The sequence below is a fragment of the Eumetopias jubatus genome, unplaced genomic scaffold, assembly GCF_037043125.1.
Source record: "Eumetopias jubatus isolate StellerSeaLion01/CBP00866 unplaced genomic scaffold, mEumJub1_p1.0 scaffold_14, whole genome shotgun sequence".
NCBI classification, from domain to species: Eukaryota; Metazoa; Chordata; class Mammalia; order Carnivora; family Otariidae; genus Eumetopias; species Eumetopias jubatus.
Window position 1 is genome coordinate 62035513 of NW_028274820.1, and position 15329 is coordinate 62050841.

The following is a 15329-nucleotide window of genomic DNA, read 5'->3' on the forward strand; positions in this document are numbered from 1 at the left end:
ATTCAGTGCTACATCTTCTTTAATCAATCCACATTTCACAGGTCAGTCCTATTCTCCCACTGGCTGACACAGAGCCTCACCTGGGGACCGAGTCAGGCTTCTCTGGGTATTACTGGGTCACAGTATAGAGGTTACTAGTCTGTCTAGTCAGGTCCTTTGTTCCTAGGAGTCCTGACACTCAGCTTGTCTGATCTATTATCCACCTTTTTTTTAAAGATTTTATTTATTTGACAGAGAGAGAACACAAGCAGAGGGAGTGGGAGAGGGAGAAGCAGGCTTCCCACCGAGCAGGGAGCCCGATGTGGGGCTCTATGCGGGGCTCAATGCAGAGCTGGATCCTAGGACCCTGGGATCATGACCTGAGCCGAAAGCAGACGCTTAACGACTGAGCCACCCAGGTGCCCCAGATCTGTTATCCACCTTGAAAACATGTGGATGTTCTATGATTTTTCTAGGGCCATTTAACTTAAGCTCTTGAGTGGTTAGAAGCTTTAGTAAAGTGTGGAGAGAGAGACTATGTTTAGACCCCTGTGAGCAAAAAGTTTAGGAAAAGAATAGGTTTTTGTTTGTTTGTTGTTGTTGTTGTTGTTGTTTTAATCCTAGCCACTATCTCGCTCACTTTAACAAGGACAGCTATATTATCTTTAAGAAAGGCAGGGACAGGGCGCCTGGGTGGCTCAGTCATTAAGCGTCTGCCTTCGGCTCAGGTCATGGTCCCAGGGTCCTGGGATCGAGTCCCACATCGGGCTCCCTGCTCCGCAGGAAGCCTGCTTCTCCCTCTCCCACTCCCCCTGCTTGTGTTCCTGCTCTCACTGTGTCTCTCTCTGTCAAAGAAATAAATAAAATTTAAAAAAGAAAAAAAAGAAAGGCAGAGACAACAAAGGCATCCAAGACTGAATCAGACTGCTATCAAAACAGCCCTAAGCAAGGGGGAGCAGTGACCTGATGCATGACCACATCCTCTCTCTTCACTGTCTCTGACTTTCACCTTTCCTCTCTTCCTGGTAGACTTGCCATATTTAGGAAAAAAGAAATAAAAACAGGATGCCTAGTTCAATTTGAATTTCAGATAAACAAAGAGTAATATTTTACTATACATCCATGCAATATTTGGGATCTGTTCCAGGCTCTATTTCATGTGTGGTCTGTCCCACACAATTCAGTGCTTTTGTATGGTCTTGTGGTTTTCATATGCAGATTTGTCCCTCAATTAGATCGAACTGTCCTCCAGGCAGGATCTTACTTTGTATCCCTCAAGGCACCATAAATACTGACTTTTCTATTTGGGGGCCTATGTTAGATTTCTCAAGTTGGTTTCCTCCTGCTGCAAATGCAGAACATCCCTGAGCAGCTCAGACCTTTCCTCTCCACACCTGTGAGGTTATTGTTTCATGAACGATGACAGGGCTGAACACAGAGCCTTGAACGTAGTAAGCATGCCATATATTTTTATGATTGATTAATGAACTGAAAGCAATCTGTTTTCTTCTTTGGAGTCAAATTCAACATTCATGAACTACTTATTTGCATGCCAGGAGTTAGTAGTAGGCTCTCTCTCCCATGCTGTCCATCTGGTAAGTCAGATGAATTACTCTTCTCTTTGGGGGAGATAAGAGGAGAGAAGTGGGGAATGGGGCTGGGAGCTACACCCAGATTTGCAAATGTGTATTATGGCTCAGCCAAAAAGATGGAGATAAAATTGTCCTTATATACAGGGAATCATTTCAAAGGAATGGAATATTGACTTTCAAAGATTGGAGAGCTATCTTACCCATTTTATATTATTTACTTCCACTGACTTTTCTGGTTTAAATTTCTTCTGTGGCATGTTGGTGTTGCAGATATATGTCTACAGTATCATAAAAGTATGAAAGAACTTTGAAAGCTAATAGAATGATATAAATGGCAAAATATTCATCTCATATTAAAAAGCTTACCAGCATGTAGAGTAACGGTACACATCAGATAACGAGGTGTCTTTTACACACTCTGTGCTTCTATTAATGATGTTATTTAGATCTTCCTTTGTAAATGACACTGAGCAGACCTCAAACATTGAAGATTAAGAGTTAAGAATACCCTCTCTTGGTTCAGTGCTTTTCAAGTGTAAAATGCACAGAAGAGTGAACATATATTCAGACATGTCTAGATGATGAGTTTTATGCCAGTGAGGCTTGTCCAAGGCAGGCTTGTGAATATGGTCCTCAACTCCCCCTTTCTGAACCTTTTCCTCTGCTCCATGGCTCCTGAATGCCCTCTCAGATCCCCTGCATCCTTTGGAGGATGGAGGGAGCCAGGAAACTGCCCAGTACTTGAAATCCTACCACTGTGCCTGTGAGCCCTGCTGAGAAAACTGCCCATTTGATTGTGGACAGAAATGACGACAAAGAAACGGCTGCTAGACTCCCATTATACTCTAGTAAATAAACATAAACTTGCTGCCATAAGCCTCAATGAGAATCCATAACTCCACGTGGCTCTACTATATCTTCAGTGTCCCTGGAGTTAGGCTAGAAGAACAAAAGCTGAACATGAGAATTCATGTTCATTTCTTACCCATTCTAACACCATGAACACAAGAAAACAAAGTTCTTATGGAAGTAGATTATCATATTTAGGTGATAAAAATCCAATGTGATAATCCCCAAGCTCAAAATGTATTGAAAAATATTTTCTGGGATGCTTATGATTTTTAGTCAAGTCATAAATCTTGTCCTCTGTATCTTGTACCTCTGGCATCAAGTGAATTTCAGACCTTTGCCATTTGTTTAAAAATAAGAATATTGATTTTATCTGGAAAGAGACCAAATGAAACTTTAAATCCAGGTGCACTTCTTATTCTTATTATAAATACCTAATGGAACAGTTGGATGAAGATTGAAGTGAATGCTTAAGTTTTATTCATTTTATTTTTCAGGATGATGTCTTGTACTATCTTTATAAATTTCTTTTTTTTTATTTTTTTTTAAGATGTATCTATTTAACAGAGAGAGACACAGCGAGAAAGGGAACATAAGCAGGGGGAATGGGAGAGGGAGAAGCAGGCTTCCCGCGGAGCAGGGAGCCCGATGCGGGACTCGATCCCAGGACCCTGGGACCATGACCTGAGCCGAAGGCAGATGCCTAACGACTGAGCCACCCAGGCATCCTATCTTTATAAATATTTTAATATTTTCCTTTGTTTCCTTTGAAAATTCTTTTATTAGGTGATTGCATTTAGGTGGAGAATGAGCCTAATGATTAGAGAAATATGATGATTCTACATCATCCTATCCAAGATAGAGGAATGCATTGGCTAACTCTGTGGTTTCATGGATCTCTGATTTGGGGAATAAAAACTGTAATAAAATTACTACCAGGATTAGCTATGTTCATTTGAGTAGCATTTTTATGTCTCTGATTTGAATTCAAATGCATTATTAATATTTTCCTTTTTTTTAATATAGGTGGAGAACAGACCAAAATATTATGGAAGAGAGTATGTATCATGCTATTCTTTGTTTTAATAATGTAATAAGTAGTCATTTCGTATGTCATTTAAATATTAAAAATTAAAAATCTTCTAATATATGGTCTTCATCAAATGTCCATCATGCAAGTGTTTAATAATAAGGATAAATGCCATCAGACCCCTTTGTATTGAATTTTCTTTATAAAACTCAAGTGCTTGGCTTCTATGAATGTGGGAGGGATGTATTTCCTGCTGTAGTTTTCTCCTGCAAAGTGGCCACTGAGCACCTCAAGTATTTGAAACCTAAGGCAGGCTTTTCCATGACTGAGGTACTGTTAGTATTTTATTTCACTTCCTGCCTTGATGCTATGTAAATATTTAGAGTGTCAAAGATTGTAAACCGTGTGGCTGAATTCCTTACTTTCATGTACTTCAGTAAATGCAATAAGGGGAAGTCACCCCATTTCCCTGCAGGCTCATAAAACCTAAATGATGATTTCTCTTGACTCGGATAGATTAGCCAAATTGCCTCAATACCATGATTATTTCCTCCCATTTTCCTCTTAATTTCAACTCTTGTTTTGTCTTACTTCCTCAGAAGCCTACTGTAAAGCAAATAGGCATCCCGTAGAAAGCCTTCTCAGTCTCAGGCTGTGGTGTGGTGTGGTGTGGTGTGGTGTGTGGTATAGCTTACAAAGCACAGGCAGAACAACCCGCGCGGGGGTCCGGTGTGCCCAAATCCCTTTCTTCCCACGTCCAACCTGGAGGCCTTAGGAGCCACAGTCTTCAAACAAGTCCACGTCCCAAGCTCTCCTGGCCAATCCAAACCTTCTTCCTCTATTCACTTCCCCATCAGGGCCTCATCTTCCCGATGAATGACCCTCTCATGTGTCCCAGCCCAGCAGTGACTTCCTAATGGCCACGGCTGCATTTCTGAACCTTCCTTTCCAGCCTTGGGAATTCAGCCAGGACCCCTGGAATACCTGCCCAGGAATGCTGGCCTCTGCTCTCAGCCATCCTCACGTCCCTAACATCTAACCTAGTTAGTTAGTTAGGACGCTCTTTTTCCTTCAGTGTACTGATTGGGATTTTTGCTCACAGAGAGCACAATTAATAAAGAAAAAGAGAAAGGAAAGCCTACCAAACGGGACACTTTTGCACTTGAATTCCAAAAGGAACTCTCTTGTGCATTTTCTTTGTTTTGTCAAAGTTTTGTTGAACAACGTTTTAGTTATCGTTTTCCAACCCCCAAGCCACACAAACTACATAGTAAGAGGACAGCAAAGAAACATTTTCTTAAGGACAGAAAAAGGATCGTTTTGCATTAGAGGGAAATTAGCTTAAAAACTTCAGATTCTGTGTTTCCCTTTCTTTTTTTAGAAATAAAAGGCTTTTCTATTTGAAAAGTAATAAATGCTCTCTTCAGGAAACATATATGCATTTTTTTTCCTACTAGGAATCACATGAAACTGTTGACAATGGATACCTTTAGGGGAAGAGAGCTTTTACTCTGTAATGTTTACATTTTTACCTCTTATGTGCCTTTTAACTTTTGAATTTTCCCACTGTGCTTCGATATTACTTTTATTCTTAAAACATGAATAAATTAATACCCGCTAATTTGGGAAAATTAGAAAATATATAGGTAGAGAAGGTGGAAAACATCCTCAGCTCACCATAAAAAAATCTTTGCTAACTTTTCCCCTTCATCTCATCCCTTCTGGTGTTTTCCTATGATGCTTTCTTTCTACAAAGAGGGGATCATAAGATATATATATCATGGATATTTTTAAACCCATGCATAAAGGGGGTGATGAGCCACAAACTAGATTCACAGAACTGTAATTTTCTTCTTTTGAACAATTGAGTCCAATTTGGTTCTTGACGTGTTACGTCTGCTGCTGGCTATCAGCTAAACTGTCGAGGGAGTTAAGGATGAGCTGCTTTCACAGTACCTGCCTGTTTGGGGTGTCCCTCCTCCGTGACAGTGGCCTGGGGCAAGGGAGTCAGGTTCCTGTATCCTCTGCTGTGTGTGCCTCATCCTGCTGCCCTGACCCACAGTCAGCTTGTATCCTTTCCGACTCCACTGTGGGAAACTTTCCGATGCCCAGTGCCCCTCTTACTCAATACCATGTCCCTGTCACCACACACACATTTCTCTCTCATGCACACACACTCTCATACACACACATACATGCTCTCTCTCTCTCTCATAAACACACTCACACACATTCTCTTCGTACACATGTCCACTGGTCCAGTGTCTGCGAGGCTCCCTCAGGTCTCCCAGCCCAGGCCATCCGTCCTGCCCAGCTCATACTGCATAGGAGGTGTTCCCACAAGGATCACAGGGTTCAGTGGCCACATGCCCAGTCAAAGCCCCAAACACCTCTGCTCTGGCTCCGAGATCCCCATACAGTCATCTGGGATCCATCAGTTCCAATCTTGAGTCTGAGCTCTGCCTAAATTCCTCCCAGTTTCCCTCCTGTAAGAACTGGGGACACTGGTCTCTTTGGGACAGACAGGTTGCTTGTATGCCACATCCATCCTCACTTCAGAAAAGTGCTGCTCCAAGATCTCCACGTGTTGGCTTTTGAGATTTAAAACCCAAATTTGGAAAGCAGAAAACCTCTTTCTCCCACCCTGTCATCGAGTCAGACTTTTGGGAGTTGATTTTGGATCTCAAAGCTACAGCTTCTTCTGGCTTCTCTCCCCTAAGACAAAAGCTTCAGTTTATAAGGTCTACTTGTTAGGAAGGACAGAAGGGAATTAGGAAATAAATATTGCAATAGCATTTTACCCCCAAACTATTATCATGCTACCTTTGTCCTCACTTCATCTTCACATTCCTGGGGGAGAAGGCCAAAACTTGTCTAGCCAACTCCACCCCTCCCGCCCCCTTTCCGGTTCCAGGAAGGTGAAAGGATTCTCTGTCCAGAAAAATTTCTTCTCTAGTTTATTCCCCAAAGATCTTCAAGTTTGGGTAATCCTGGGAAGAGGGTGTTGTTCCCTTCCCCCGACCCTGGGGTCCCTCAGCACTGGCCTCACCCCCCAACCCAGCTCTCCCACCTTTCTATGAAACATGAATTAATCAAATCTCTGGTAAGTGATGGTGGGGTGGGGAGCTGTCTTTGCTTCAAGACAACAGAGAAGGTTCCCCAGGAGTCACTGTCCACTCTGTAGGCCTTGGACATGTGCCTCCAGAGCAAAGCAGTCATTAGCCAAGCCTGCATTCTTCCTAGATATGCTGTGTTTTCTACATGCATGTGTATTATTTTTAAAATTGCAGAAAAAAATAATAAATGTTATCTTTTAAAAAGAACAATAGGTACATTTTTTTCAAACATATCCTGAAGCAATTGCTCTCAACATTAAAAGGAATGGAAGAATGTTGATTATAGCTGGCTATTGTTTCCAGAGAATGAGCCTCTAAAATTAACAACACCCTGCACCTGAAGTAAGCAAGCTGATAATCAATAGTGTTCATTAGCAATCTGGACAATACATAGTTTCTGTGTTTGAGCTGAGAGCTAAATTGGTAATTGTTCTTTTGTTATTCCCCATGGTTAAAGAAGGGACCATAATGTGGCCTTTTGTTTTGACTTTAGCTTTCAGCTTGAGAGCAAAGACAAGAGCAGAAAGCCAGCTGGACTGGGTGTTCTTCATGTTGTTTTGCCTACCTGAATACTTCTTCTAAGTTTGGGTGTTCACTGAGAAGTGGTTCCAACTGCATCTTTAAGATATATGGTAGTTACTCCCCTCTTCATCCACGTGGGGGACAGTCAGTTCTGGGTGGCCCCGCCATCTTTCTTAGCCCAGCTCTTTGTGGTGCATAGTTTGTATGAGGTCTGCTGAAAACAAAGATGGTCCGTTCTCTCCTCAGGTTTCACGGGATCATCTCCCGGGAGCAGGCAGATGAGCTTCTTGGAGGCGTGGAGGGCGCCTACATTCTTAGAGAAAGCCAGCGCCAGCCAGGATGCTACACGTTAGCTCTAAGGTGAACTCAGTTTCATCCATTGTTGCTACTGCTTTTCAAGTGACCTCACTTAATTTGTTCCCATTTTTTTTATTGCCGTAAAATATGTGTAACATAAAATTTACCATCTTAACCCTTTTTAAGTGAGCAATTCAATGGCATTAAGTACATTCTCAGTGCTGTGCAACCATCTCCACTATGGGTTGGCAGGATTTTTTTCATCATCCCAACCAGAAACTCTGTACCCATTAACCAGCCACTCCCCCTACTTATTTTTTATTTTTGTTTTGTTTACCGAGTACCAGTAGCATATTAGAGGCTTATATACTTCCCAGGCCACCGATGTTATCAGTAGAATGGACACTGAGGCTCTGTTTATGCACATACAGTAAACTGGGGAATTATCAGGAAAGTTAGTGCTCCTATAGCCACTTCTGCCTAAATCTGAGCCAGCTGAGGGAGCAACGCCTCTGCCTCAGTTAGTTCCCGGGAGCCCTTGTCAAAAGTCTTCACCTCACATTGTGTATGTATGCCTGGACTGACGTGGTTTTTGTCCATGGGTTCTCTCGGGGTTTAACATTGACCCAAGGATCATACTGACTCCCAACGACAGTCATGGCGCTCCATGCCTGCAAGCCATCGGAGCAGAGTTTTCATGAGCCTTTTATCACAAAATCACAAGAACTGGAAATCACAGGGCCAGAAAAGCATTGCATTTTCTGCACTTTCCTAAACTCAATCAAATATTTGATGCCATTTGATCTTTATGGCAATCCCATAAGGTTTGGGGAAAGCATCCAATTCCAGAATCGAATTGTCTTCTGAAAGTTCATTTATGAACTGTTTGGAATTAGGAAGACCTTTCTCCATAGAAAGAATGGTATTAATGGAAACACTTCCCAGGCCAGCCCACAATGGCATATTCCAGGTGACACCTCAATATTGTGGCCATAGAAGGCTACTTCCCAAGTTGCACCTAGGGATGGTTTGAACATATCTGAGATGATGTCATTATAAGAAAGTACTTCAAAAGCTAGTAAGTGCTCTAGGTATGCAAAGTATTTTCCTATCCCCCAGAACCTCCAGCAGCAGGCACAGGCAGTCACAGCGGGGAACCCAACAAGGGCTGTAAGATACAGGACCAAGGCCAAGAGGGCGCAGCTGGTGCTAAAGAGGGAGGACCTTATAGGTTAGATCCCTGGGATGCTGGCAGTGGCCGCTCCAGCAGGGAACTTTGCCCAGCTCCTCCTATCTCCCTTCTGTGGCACCAACTAGGGTAGGAGGCATGAGGTGCTCTACTGGTGGTGGCCAAAAATGTCATAATAAGGGGACATCAGGGTGAGTGGCCGTAGCTTCCCCTGCAGAGGCAGTTGCTGGGTATAGGGGAGGGGTAGAGAGCCAGGGCTAGTTTTCATCAAGGAAATTTAAAAGTAAAATATATGTAAACCAGGCTCTACCCTCTCACATTTACAAATGAGAATGACAAGGACTCAACGGCCTTAGTGATTTCTAGGATCCAATGACACCATATGACTGCCAGGTGTTAAATCCCACCCCTGCCTCTCTCCAGGGGTGTAATCTCAAGCAGGTACACAATCTCTTCAAATCTCAAGTTTTCTTAGCCATAAAACCGGGACAATAATTCTACCTGTCTCAAACTGTCTATGATAATTAAATGGGGGGAGGGTAAAAAATCATTCTAAGTGTCTAGTTCAGTGCCTGACATACATTATGCACTGAAAAAGTGTTAGCTGCTACTGTTCTTCCATGTTCTTACTTCTAACACTGTTGTGATTTCTCCTTCTCTTGGGGACAGGTTTGGAAACCAGACTTTAAACTACAGGCTCTTCTATGATGGAAAACACTTTGTGGGCGAGAAGAGGTTTGAATCGATTCACGATCTGGTCACAGATGGCTTGATAACACTGTATATAGAAACAAAAGCTTCTGAATACATTTCCAAAATGACAACAAACCCCATTTATGAACACATTGGATATGCCACTCTACTCAGAGAAAAAGTATCCAGGAGGCTGAGCAGGTCGAAAAATGAATCAAGAAAAACAAGCGTTACAAATGAAGAACACACAGCAGTTGAAAAGGTAAGCTACGTGTGTGACAGAAACAGTCTCTGCTGAATCTATGCTGAATAACTGCTTGATTACCTATGTATGTGACTGGCCAGAATGTTGGAAGAGACCCACTCCCACCCAAAGAAATCTAGAATGTTTTGCTAGGAGGGACCTTAGAAATCTTCCGGTTCAACTGAGGCCTGGAAGTGTGAATTCATTTGCCCAAACTCATACAGTCAGAGTGAGGGCTTCACAAGTAATTATTTGTGGGTTTATTCAGAGTTTGAAAAAAACACTTTATTAATGTTTTATGATGAGAATAGTCCTTGGTTTTAATTCCATTTGAGGCCCTACTGGCCATCTCTATGTCCACCTAACTATGCAAAATCGTGGTATTTGTGTCTGCTTCTCTTAGGACCGAGTGACCATGCGTGATGCACAGGTCAGCCCTCCTGAAGGTGGTCTTACCTAGATAACAGCTTTTACTGACAGATACGGGAGCATTATCAGGGAGGATGGCTATGTCTGGGAGGCTTAAAAGCCGGGCTGTCATCGAAAGGAATGAGCTCTTGCCATTTGCAACGACGTGGATGGAACTGGAGGGTGTTATGCTGAGTGAAATAAGTCAATCAGAGAAAGACATGTATCATATGACCTCACTGATACGAGGAATTCTTAATCTCAGGAAACAAACTGAGGGTTGCTGGAGCGGTGGGGGGGGTGGGAGGGATGGGGTGGCTGGGTGATAGACATTGGGGAGGGTATGTGCTATGGTGAGCGCTGTGAATTGTGCAAGACTGTTGAATCACAGACCTGTACCTCTGAAACAAATAATGCAATATATGTTAAGAAAAAAAAGAAGAAGATAGGAGGGGAAGAATGAAGGGGAGTAAGTCGGAGGGGGAGACGAACCGTTAGAGACGATGGACTCTGAGAAACAAACTGAGGGTTCTAGAGGGGAGGGGGCTGGGGGGATGGGTTAGCCTGGTGATGGGTATTAAAGAGGGCACGTTCTGCGTGGAGCACTGGGTGTTATGCACAAACAATGAATCATGGAACACTACATCAAAAACTAATGATGTAATGTATGGTGATTAACATAACAATAAACAATTATTAAAAAAATAAAAATAAAAAATAAAACCAAAAAAAAAAAGAATATAAACTTCCATCTTTTTAAAGCCAAAAAAAAAAAAAAAAGACGGGCTGTCCTTTGCCTTGCTGAGGATTAGGAACTCCTAAGTGGGCGATGTTCAAGCTGCATGGGTGGTGGCAGGATGTGGCGGGGGAGATCTGATTTTCCCCTCCAGTAAGTTGCTGTTTATTTGAAAGGCACCACCACAGTTTGCTAGCAGATTTTTTGGATGTGCCCCTTTAGGAACCATCTGCTTTGCCTGGTCCTATGTGTTTTCCGCTGAAAGAAAGTGACAGCCAGTCCTACCGGTCAGCCCCCACTGAGTCTGTGCTGAGCCTAGTGTCGAAGGCAAGCTTGGACTGGGACAGATATAAATGGGGGGGGGCAGAATGGTGGGCAATCCTCCTTCTGGTGATCGCTAATCCTTAATTAAACCAGAACGGCACCCCCACCCTGCCCTGTTGTCCAGTGTGAGCGTAAAGCAAAGGAACCTCAGGTTGACTGGCTCCCTTAGTTTTGGGACAGGGACACACCAGAAATCACTGGAATAAGGAGGAGAGCAGAAACAGGCAGCACGGTCCTGTTGGCAGAGACGGGCATGATCTTAATTGATTTGCTGATTGGATTTCAGAGCCTAGGAAAACCTTCCCCAAAATCACATCAGCTGAGCAGCTGACCCATGAAAAAATTATTTGCCATTTTCTCTTTTATAACTCCAGTGTCTCCAAGGCTCCTGTCATTCTTTTACAAATAATTGATTTGGGAAATGGTGCGTTTTCTAATTGTTTCCATTTTACCAAGAGAAAGGGAGGTGACATGAGCCCCAACTTTCAGAGTTTGTTCCAGTCCAGGCAAAAGCCATTCCTTAGTCTGTTTGTAAAATCTGTTCAAAAGTAACTTAGAACAGAAAAATCTGGAAGCTGACCTTCCCAGCCATGACAAATCAGAAGATGAATTGTAAAATAAATCTCTGAAGCACTGTTTATATTTCCGAGTCAGAGAGTAATGCCACCAAAAAGGCAACCTGTTACACACTAGAACATTTCCAGGAAGAGAGGTGAGTAGAAAAAGTGCCTCTTGTATATTTGGGATGAGAGTTTAGATTCTGGGTACTGAGTAGATATTTCTAGAGCCTTGTCCTTCACCAAGAGGGAAGTTTGGTCACGAAAAACTGGTATTTCTAGATGATATTCCCATAAGGAAACTTGCAGGACAAAATATGCCCTTCATTGTAGATCATTTTGTATTGTATTTATTAAAATTAAAATTTGGAGGAAATTAATAATCAGATTAATAATCACTTTAGATGAGCTTCCCAGGACACTTTTACCTTTCTAGGAAAAGGTAAATAAAGAAAACATTGAAAGAAGAAGTCCACACACAGGGAAGGGTTTGATGGACAAGTGCTGGTGCTGTGAATTTTCTCAGACACTAATGATGCAATGTTTGGCTTTCCTGGGGGACATTCTGAACACTGGGTCTGGTCATTTGCTGGAGGTCGCTCATTTTGTCAGCGAGTTTGTTAAGTAACTTGGTACAAATCCATCTCTCTCTCTCTCTGACCTGTATTGACAAGTGGAATTATTAAAAGTCTCAGTCTTGCCAGAAATTCTATTTCCCTTAAGGGCAGGTCAGTGGACTGTTGCCATGGAGGCAGAGACTAGAAAAGAAGTAGTGGAAACTTGAATGGATTGACTGAGAAGTGCCCGGGGCACCTGTCTGCTTCGATAATGGCGCATCGTGGAGGTTTTAATGAGTGAAATGGGTAGGTTTCCTAATAATTCTCAAACCCAGACAGCCCGGCATTTCATTTTCCAGAGTACTTAAACTTTGTTTGCTCATTTATTTTATTGATCATTTCCAAATGAGAGAGACAGTGGTACCTGAAAATCTAAGAATATTATTAGTGTTAATTGGCATAAAGATATTACCTACCCCATCAGAACTGAGTGGTTTCCAGATTTATCTCCTGTCGTGGTGGTTAGCAGTGAACTTGATTTTAATAACTTGTAAATGAGGCAGGGAGGTGGGGGAGTGCAAAAAAAAAAAGTTGTGGTAGTTAGCCAATAGCAATCTCTTTCCTTTCTGATTCTTTATTTAATTGATTTTTAAAACATTATGATATATAAGGGCCACCATTTGGTGCATTTAATTAAAATGGTCATGACCGGTGTAATTTCTTTTATGAAACTTATTTCAGAATTGATTCCATAGATGGATTATCTACTGACCTCCAAAACCAGCACTCTAAGCAATAGGATAACAATAGAATTTGACATTGGTTCAGGCATTTATAGTTTATAGATTTCACACATTTGAGGTAATTTCCCATTTTATCCTCAGAGCAACTTCACCAGGTACATAGAGCAGGAATCATTGTCCCCACTTCACTGAAAAAGTCACAGTGGCAGAGTAGGAACCAAGCCCAGATTTCTGAGCCCCACGTTCAGAGCTTCCTAAACCGACAGAGCCTCGAGGCCCCATTCTGTTCTTATTGCCCTTATTGCTTTAAGCAAACACCCCTGGTTCTCCCCATGCCCAGTCAACTGATGCTAAGAATCACTCAATATTTCCATCATCTGTTTTTAAAAACACACTGCTATTACTAGTTATAACAAGCTTTCTTATAACTAAGGATACTCTGCTGAATCAAATATATGTGACAAGTGTTTCAATGGCACATGTTTATTGGATAAATTTGGCTTGCTCGTATTGAATTGCATTTACATTTTACTAGAGAAAAACCATCCGTATCCTTGATATAATAAAAGCAGAGTTTAGAATATATCTTATCAGTTTATTCATTTCAATATTTTTTCTAATAGCAAAAGTTAGAAAATAGCCTTAAATGCCCATCAGTTGGGGGCTGTTTCAATGAATTAGGGCCCTCCCATGTGAAGTAATACCATGCAACCACAGAAAAGAATAAAGATACTCGTACACATTGATATGGAAAGATTATCCAGTTATTAAATGCCAAAAACAACTTGCAATATAGTGTGTATAATATGGTTTCGTTTGTGTAAACCAGAAGAAAAATGGTTTTATGTGTTTTTTCCCTGCAAAATCATAAGCTGTCCCTTGAAGGATACAAGAGCTAGTATCATTGGTTGCCTGTGTGTGTGTGTATGGGGGGTAATCTGGGAAATAAGGGTGGGGAGGAGATTCTTCCCTGCTATTATTTCATACTCTTTGAATTTTGAACCACCATAAATGCAGCATTCTATTCAAAAAGTTAAATGAGAAAAAAAATGCATTAGGTTTTAAATTCACATATGCTGGAGCAAACCCCGAGTAAAACATCTTCTGTACTCAAGGCATCACACACGCACACACTGGACCCAGGCCCTTTTTCCCACCCCTTTGCACGGGTCCCCTTCCCTATCCTGATAGCTCCCTTTTCCCTTCATCTCTCCCTTGGAGGCCTAACAAAGAGTCTGTGGGTAGCAGCCTTTAAGGTTGGGGCCAGAAGAGGGTAAAGGACCAAAATCACCACATAAAGACTTTGATGTGACTCCCTGGAAATGGGTTGGTTGTCGCTTCCTCACTGGCACTGCTCCCCTGGGATCCTGTCCAGCCCTTCCCCCATGTTCCATGCTCTTCCCCCCAACCCACCTCTGCTTTCTCAAGCTGTGAACACCAACTCCCTGATTCCTCTTGCTTTCCTAGGGCAGCAGCGAAGCCCTCTTTGGCTTCTGCTTGTCTTCCTGTGAAACCAGGAGGAGTGACCTTTCCCTGATTGAAAGGCTCTGAGTCTGGTTAGGACGTCCTCCTCTGCAGATGAGCTGTTTCAGACAGGAACACTCTCTCTCCAACCCCAGTCCACCTTTTTTTTTCCTTTTTGAAATAATTCTCTTCACATCCAAAGGGATCCTCTCATTGTTTATTTTGCTGTTTCGACCCTAAGAACCAGCTAGCCTGCCAGAGAGCTTTGTCCAGCAATGACATTACATTTCCCTCCACTACCCTGGAGCCAGAGGGCGTAGCCACACCAAGGAACAGATCTCCAGGCCTCGATGACCGACAGAAGCCTCACAAGTCAGTTGAGCTGAGACTGAATGGCTCTCCCCTGCAGTCTCACCATGGTACCTAAGTATTGGTGGCCCTTGGTGACTTTTTGTTCATCAGAGTGTTGCTCTTGCTTTTGTTGTTTTCATCTTGGAAACGTGATTGACTTTGTCTGCAGGACAAAGTCCAAATTCCTCAGCAGGACGTTTGTAGCTTGTCTGAGCCTGGGCTCCCCTGGAAGCAGAGCCTGAGATAAGGGTTTGGTACATTGGTAATTTGGGGAGGCATTCTAATGAGCAGGAAGGAGAGATCAAGGAATGAAACCGACGAGAAGAGAAGCCAGTAGGAATGGATGTTATTGAGGGCACTATTTTCTACCGCCTCCTGCCTCCTGTCCTCTAGTGGCTGAGGGGTGCTTGTGAGCTGTTAAGTCCCTCGGACACCAGGCTGTGCATGTTGAGAGCCAGGTGGGTGCCCACAGGCATCCCAGACAGTCCTGTCAGAGAACTCCCAGACAGAAAGCAAAAGGTGCATGGTGCATGGTGAGGACAGCTGCTAATGGGCAGTCCTGTCAGGAGGCCAGCTGCAGCAGCAAAGCCTGGGGTAACGGTGGTGAGGGACACTCAGAAACGGGACGCCTGGGGGGCTCATTCGTTGAGCGTCTGCCTTCGGCTCAGGTCATGATCC

The 15329-nt window shown here is 42.8% G+C and overlaps 1 protein-coding gene across 2 annotated transcripts in view; it reads left to right on the plus strand.

Moving 5' to 3' along the window:
• CHN2 (chimerin 2) overlaps nucleotides 1-15329 on the plus strand; it is a 288638-nt gene that overhangs the window by 176675 nt on the left and 96634 nt on the right. For both annotated transcript variants that reach the window (XM_088018348.1, XM_028119330.2), the window contains 3 exons: nucleotides 3447-3478; nucleotides 7335-7448; nucleotides 9244-9529. In XM_088018348.1, the coding sequence (XP_087874474.1) occupies nucleotides 3447-3478; nucleotides 7335-7448; nucleotides 9244-9529 (432 nt within the window). The remainder of the gene's footprint in view (nucleotides 1-3446; nucleotides 3479-7334; nucleotides 7449-9243; nucleotides 9530-15329) is intronic.